Source organism: Dendrobium catenatum, unplaced genomic scaffold, assembly GCF_001605985.2.
Source record: "Dendrobium catenatum unplaced genomic scaffold, ASM160598v2 fragScaff_scaffold_943, whole genome shotgun sequence".
Classification (NCBI taxonomy): Eukaryota; Viridiplantae; Streptophyta; class Magnoliopsida; order Asparagales; family Orchidaceae; genus Dendrobium; species Dendrobium catenatum.
In genome coordinates, this window is record NW_021319405.1 from 266,070 (window position 1) to 273,794 (window position 7,725).

Genomic DNA, 7,725 nt, shown 5'->3' on the forward strand with positions numbered 1-7,725 from the left:
GTTTGGGTAGGTTTTACAATAAAATGTCTTTTTAGTTTTCCTAGTACATTATTTTTCACTGGCATATTATCATTTATTATACCTATAAAAAATGTGCTGTGCTCAATTGGTTTGATTACTGTTAAAGATAGTTGTTTCAACTAAGGGGCTATTTGGTTGCCTGCAAAGGGAGTATAAAGTATTCCAAATGCAAGGGTGTTGAAAATATTGGTATTTGGTTTGAAGCAAAACAAATGCAGTGTAAATTTTTTGTGTATTTGGAATTCACATCTAGTTCATTTTTTGGTGTATTTGGAATTCCTCTGATTTGAGAGAGTTCCAAATATATTAGAAATTAATTACAATTGCCGTTGCTTGCATCTGACATCTACTGACTACCACTGCCACCAGCCATTGGCCATCGTCGACTTCCGTTGACCACCACCACCATAGCAGGCCACCGCCGCTGCCCTCTGCCAACCACCCCTGCCGCCTGCCGCTTCCGGCCACCATCATAGCCGGTATGCCGCTTCCGATCACCATTGCTTCTAGCCATCACCGCTGACCGTCCTTTGCCGGTCATCACTGCCGGCCTCCCATTATCGACCGCTATAGCTACCGGCCGATTGTCGTCAGCCACACCACTATCAATGTTGGCCACTGGCCACTATCATTTGCACTTTACATTGCATTCTTTTTATTTCAAATCAAACAAAAAAATTGATCTCATGAATTCCTTTAACACTCATCTAAACAACTCTAAAGTATTCCTTTTACATTGTATTCCTTTTTCGAGCAACTAAACATACCTTAACATTACCGTGATGCATTATTACCCATATATGTATGTGTATTTGTGTGCCCGTAGGTTTCTACCTTTTTTATCAATTTTTTTCCTCCAATTAGATCCCAAAGTGAAAATTAAGGCCAACTTTTGAAGAGGTAACTAATCATTGGTAAGGCATTTTTAAAGGGGAGATTTTAGAGTTGTTTTGGCATTTTCATAGTGGTTTGTTTACACATGAAAGATTGTAGGTCTCAACAATCCTCATCGAAACCTTATTTTAATTTTTTTAAGTTCAAACCACTTTTCATGAGAACCAGTTATCGTGAAGACTTAGACGCACCAATGTAAAGTCAAATGATCAGAACTGCATGAAATCATTTATTGCAAATCTTTTTGCAATTGAAATGGATTTGTAATCTTGATCTTGATTTGAGGACTGCCTTTAGGTGTTAGTATCTTTTAGGATAGGCATATTTTTTTTTGTACACGGATCTCTCCACTCCATCCACTTCAACCAACCGGAATAATGGCATGCCAATTTAATATCCGCTTTGGTTTCTTTCTAGTCTATACTAAAATAATTGTGTGATACTAAGATATAGTTTTGTGAGTGTGCTTGTTCCAATTTTGAACAGAGATGATGGATCATGCAACTTGTTTTTGTGTCTATTTTTATTTTTTCATATGTGCATGCACAGATTTTCTTGGGCAACTGAATTTTGAGTTGGAAGTGATGGAGAAAATCTTTGTGGTTACGGAACAAAGATTGAAAATGTATGCATCAATTGGACTCAAATGTATCTTGTCGAGTGGACAACATAATGGAAATAGATGCAGCGGTGCTTTGGATTGAATAACCACAGCTTCAATTGTCAATATTGGCAATTTCAGAATTTTAATCCAAGCAGCGTTGTGCTATTATTAGACTGTTCTGCAGTGATGCCAAGGATCTTATGAAACAGAACATGTTTGTAAGCTTTACATGTTTCTTTGTGCTTCCTTGTTTTCCTTTTTCTTAATTTTATTTGAAACAAAATGGATGTTGTGGTCGGGCATATTTGATATGACAATCCTGTACAGAGTATGTCCTTTCTGGCTATTTATACTGACCTTCAAATGATGGATTACTCTAGTGTCTATAGATACTGCTCTCATCTTTTGTTTATTGATGAAACTTTGTCTCTTGATACTATGAAACCGTCTCAGTCTACTCATACTTAAACAACATGCATTTTTTTTCATGACATTCATTGCAAAATTTTGCAGGCGTCGAGTTGTTCAAATTTTTGCAAGAGGTGCTCGCATTCTCGATGGTTCTTACATGACCCAGGAGTTGCCCTTTGGTGTGCATAATTCCGATCATAATTCCAGTCCAGACTCTTGTACAGTTTCTTCTGCGTCAATTGCAGATCCATATGTATTGCTCAAGATGGTTGATGGGAGTATTCAGCTACTTATTGGAGGTACGTGTAACCCCCATTTTACCACTTGTCAAAAGCAGCTTTTTAACATAATATATTCTTGAGATGCGCATTATTTCAGTTTTAGTTTTATGGGAGATGTCTTCAAAACTGTACTTTTGTTGCTTTATTTTTACTGTTTGTTTCTCTGCAGATCTTTCGACTTGCACTGTATCTATCTATGTACCATCGATACTAGCTAACTCAACTGATTCAGTCTCTGCATGCACACTTTATATTGACAAAGGACCAGATTCATGGCTTCGCAGAGCAAGTACTGATGCATGGCTTTCCAGTGGAATTGCTGAGACAATTGATGGGAATGATGGATCATATCATGAACAGGGGGACATATATTGTTTACTTTGTTATGAAAGTGGCACCCTTGATATATATGACGTGCCTAATTTCAAATGTGTTTTTTCTTGTGATAAGTTTGTTTCTGGTAAGTCACATCTTGTTGACAGATCTGTTAGAGAACCTTTCAAACCGTACCAGAAAATCAAGAGTAAAACTAATAAGGAGTCTACCGACTTAGGAAGGAAGGAAACTACTGAAAAAATGAAGGTTGTTGAATTGGTCATGCAAAGGTGGTCTGGTCCATACTGCCGACCATTTCTTTTTGCTGTTTTAAATGATGGGACGATGCTTTGCTATCAGGCGTACTTATATGAGGGTCTTGATAGTTATTCTAAAAATGAGGAAGTCGTGTCACCAAATAATTCTGTTGATCCAAGTAGCATAAGCGCATCAAGGTTTAGGAATTTGAGATTTATCCGCGTGCCAACAGACTTCACCGCACGAGAGGAACCATCAAACATGGTTATACAACCTAAAATCACAGTTTTTAAGAATATAGCTGGTTATCAAGGTTTATTTCTGTCTGGGTCCAGGCCAGCTTGGTTTATGGTTTGCAGGGAGCGCCTTAGGGTTCACCCCCAGGTACATACCTCCGCAAGTTTTATTTACTCCTGCCATCTTTTCCCAATCTTGTCGTGTAATTAGATAGGACATCAAAACATAATGCAATTTGCTTTGAAGAATTTTAAATTTTCCATCTACGTCAAGTGCCATGTAAAACTGTGATTATCAAATCTCTTCATTCCCCTATGCATAAACTTGTCTGTGTGCTATTGTGTTAAATGATGGTATGATATTGTTTTGTTGCTCGCTCAATTGGAATATCAGTTGCAAGCTCTATTGTGCTGTTGCCGTTGAAGCAGACTGCTTCCATTGAAAACGATAGCAAGTTAGTTTTATCTTAGTTTTTGTTCGCGTAGGTTCTTAGGCAAAGTGATCATGGTTTAACCTTAGTTATGGTGGAGGAAATCGCAAAACAACCACCACCACATGAAAATATCTAGTCTTTGCTGCAGTAGTTCTCCGACGTCTTTACCTAGTCAATTCCAGCTAGACTCCCTTTTATGCAAGAAGTACAAAACACTATTGATTTCATTCTAGGTTGTCATACCTCATCATCCTACTTATTGTATGTTGCTCAAAGAATACGAGGAACTTAAGCCCTTAGTGGACAAGTTGATTGCTACTAGTTTAGTGGATCCTTGTGCCAGCCCAGGATCGCACGAATCCTCTTCATTTTGAAGAAGGATGGAGTTTGTCAAATGTGTTTTGATTGTTGCATCGTGAATAAAATATCATTAAATATTAATTTGCAATTCCATGATTTGATGATCTATTCAATCAGCTACATGGGGCCACTGCTTATTTCTCCAAAATGCACCTAGGAGATGAGTCGATACCATCAAATCCAAATGCGTCTAGGAGATGAGTGTAAAACAAATTTCAAAATGCATGTCAAATTGCTTAAATGGACCATTATGCCTTTTGGGTTTTCCAATGTGCTAGCACCTTCATGAGCTTGATGAATATGATATATTCGCTCAATTTGAAGTCATCTACTTTGACACATTATTGTGTTTAGTCGAGCTATGGAAGAACATGTCCAACACATATGACAAGTCTTTGAAATTCTTTGAGAGTGCCGACTGTTTGCCAATTCCATCAATATGGGTATTTGGTAACCAAAATTTTTTTTCGGCTTTGTAGTCTACGTTGTAGGCATGGGGATAGATCCGACAAAAAACATAGGCCATTATGGAATGACTGACACCCCAATCGTTGATCGAAGTGAGGATTTTCCACTAGTTGGCTTCTTTTTATTATCATTTTTTTTAATTTTATTTAGGTCAACCCTGGTTGACTCATCACTTCATCAAGTATTGCAGCTTCATTGTAACACCTAATTGAACTTCTAAAAAGCTCTCCATTTGTTTTGACCAAACAAGCTCAAGATAGTTTCGAGTAACTGAAGCTCCTTATGACCTCGACTCCAATCTTAGTAGATTACAATGCTTCTATTGCTGGCATTGGGGTAGTGCTGAGCTAATGTGGACACTCAATTGCATATTTTAGTGAAAAACTCAATGAGTCAGTGTTGAGCTAATGCGGACACTCGATTTCATATTTTAGTGAAAAACTCAATGAGTTTTGGCGGTATTTCCGTCAGTACCAAAGAATTTTATACTCGTGTGGGCACTCCAGCTTTGGAGTGTGGACTCCAAAAATTCGGCCCCGGCCTCCGCCCGCTTTTCTTTTTATTCGGTGAGGGAGTTTTAACTGATAAATTCCGAGGTAAATTTTGGAAGGCAGATGGGTTTGTAGATAAGACACCACCCAGAGATTTCGCCCTCATTTTGTGAGGACTTTATGATCTGAGTTCTGGTTTCCTATAGGTGCAAGCCCTATAGTTAATTACCCCTCTCGATAACGAGAGAGAACTTTCGATTAAGGCTAGTCGTCAATCAGATATGTAGAGATACGCGTTATCTGGCATATAGTATCTGGCATATAGTAGCAGCATAGGTTTGGATTTGAAATTTTTTTGAAAGGGTTTGATATTTAAAATAAGAAATTTCACCACCTAGCACTTAAAGCGGATGGTGGGGGAATGGATGATAGACCCGATCAAGATCCCATGGTTCCGTCGTACCGGGCCATCGTGGTCCCTGGTCTACTTAGTCAGAGGAGGTAGTCGACCCAACCTGACAGAAGGATCCTTGTCGGCAGCCATGGGTTGCTTCGTCCAAGGGGACCTCCTTGTAGACCTGGGGTGGGTATTTGCCTAAGGGGACAAATTTGAATCCACCTTAGCTAACATAGGGCTTTGTGCCCTATCGACCATATCCTATTGATTCATATCTCAAGGATTTGATGTCAATAAGGAACATAACCGCGCTGGCCATAATCGGTATTTCGTGGTGCCATTTGGCGGCAAAACCACTCGGTTCAGAGGGCCCTGGGTCATAACCATTTATCATGCGGTGCCATTTGGCGGCAAAACACACAACACGTCCTTAGTGGCAGGAGATTGTTTGAGAATGGATCATATTGATATTTTCGACTAGACATTTAGCTCTTTTGTGAACTGAAGTAAATTTTAATTTGTCCACCTCGACAAACTGTTGCGGAGGGTGGATGGATTTTGTTTTAAGTGTTGATGGATTTATTTCAATTTTAAATATCTTGGAATTTGGGATTTGCGGAGTTTGGATTTTGTGTGGACTTTTAGGAGGCATTTGGAGATGCCTGAAATTAACCCTTCCGGTTGAGATCTTCAATCAACGCGGTCATCATCGGGGTGTTTGGGGGGCTTTTTCATTTGTAGCTTGAACCTTGTCAACTCTGTGTGACTGTCGATAGATGATCGGATTTCGTAGGCTTTATGCCCTTGATAGTGAATTCTCATTGTTATAGGCCTTGAAGGCCTAATATGAATGTATTAAGACAAATATAACGATCGCCACAACCGTATATTTGTTTATTGGTTCGAACCCTGTCGACTTCTATTGACCCGTATAGAAGGATCGGTTTCAGACTTGAATTCACTTGTCAACCCGCGCAGCATCCCTAGACGTCACGTGTGTACCAATAACACGCTCGCCGAGGCCCATGCGGGTTTTATAATTGCTTTTACCCCTTTTGGTGTACCTATGTGTATAGAAGCTAACGGTGCACGTGTAGGGGTATTTTAAAATATTTATATTTTGCTTGTGAGTGGTACATTGAATGTATAGAAGTCTTCTATAGTAGCCTGTAGGAGCTCATATCTGTTGCAGTTCTCTTTTTGTATTTGCTCGTAGATGGAATTTTATGTATGTAACAAGTCTCCTCTGGTGATTCGTTGGAGTTCGCATTTGCCATCAACCTCTTCATGCACATTGATTGGTAGGTTGTTTTATCCACTTGCTATTGGTGGCTACATATATATGCAAGTCCACAAGTATTGATTGGTGTGATATCATTGTGTTCATTGCATATCCCTCGAGTTCATTTATTTGTTAGTAAAAGATTTCGTCGTTGATTGTCATCGTTGCATATGCGTATGTTTGCTGCAATTGGTGTATTTGCTTGAACATCTTTCAATCCTTCTAGCAATTGTTGCATGTATCCTCAAGACACTACAAGCTTCTGTCAAGCTCATTATTGTTTTGTTGGAGTAACTTTCATGGGTCAACGACAACATCCATTGGAGCTTTTATACGATAATCATTCAATTGAGGTGATGATTCCTATTGATTGTTGCTTGGGGATGAATCATGTTTACAAATCAATTATCATGTTTCTAGGGCCCTCATGTAGTGACCTTGCAATCAAGCCATGCCCTTTCATAATATTTTTTGTATTTGACTTGAGACGATTGTCATGTGCATGTTATAAAAGAGTTGTTTGTTCAAATATTCCAAACTCCACATGATGCTGTTTAGTTCATGTTCAAGATATCTTTTGCATTGGTTCACTTGATTCTTGCCTGAGTTCAAGTAGCAGGCTTAAATTCTAGTTCTCATCCACAAGTTATCCTTTCTTCTTGTTGATAATTACTTGGTTTTCATCTTCAATTGTGAATGACTCATCTTGCACATGTGTTGTAAGGTTCATTGAAATATCGTTATGCCTCCATTTGCAACTAGACTATATATGGCTAATTGATGGAAGTCATCATGGTAATTGAGTACTTGATGTTCACCTCGATGAATATGATGCATTTAGACTTTGATTTGCTAATTCATCCAAAGCCCAATTCTTGTGTGTTCCATCGAATTTCTTTATAGTTCATGTTGTTCAAGTCAATTCAAAATCCTTTGCACTTTAGTTCAAATCCAAGTTCGAGTTGAGCTCACTTGTTTCAAGTCCAAGCTTTTGTTGTCTTTCAAGTTTATATTCACTTAGATTTGAATTTATTAGAAATCAATTGAATCAAGTCCATATGTCCCAAATTGATCTTTGAGTTCGATCAAGTCCATTGTTCTACTCATTCGAGTTCAAGTAGTCCCCTGCTGTCTTGTAGAATTCATGTATAGTTCGATGTGCAAGTTCAAATTTCTCTTACTTAAATTTTTACTTAAGCCATTTGCTTAGTTATCCAAGTTTGAATTTAATTCAAATGATGTCCAAATGAAATTCAATATTTTTTTAAGTTCT

General features: G+C 38.4%; 1 protein-coding gene across 3 annotated transcripts in view; it reads left to right on the forward strand.

Annotated features, from left to right (window-relative positions):
• The window catches only part of LOC110092320 (cleavage and polyadenylation specificity factor subunit 1), a 106,977-nt gene that overhangs the window by 68,991 nt on the left and 30,261 nt on the right, over positions 1–7,725 (forward strand). For all 3 annotated transcript variants that reach the window (XR_003701678.1, XM_020816823.2, XM_028697468.1), the window contains 2 exons: positions 2,033–2,229; positions 2,381–3,168. Coding sequence is in view for 2 of the 3 variants with exons in the window: in XM_020816823.2 (XP_020672482.2) it covers positions 2,033–2,229; positions 2,381–3,168 (985 nt within the window). In the remaining variant the exon portion in view is untranslated. The remainder of the gene's footprint in view (positions 1–2,032; positions 2,230–2,380; positions 3,169–7,725) is intronic.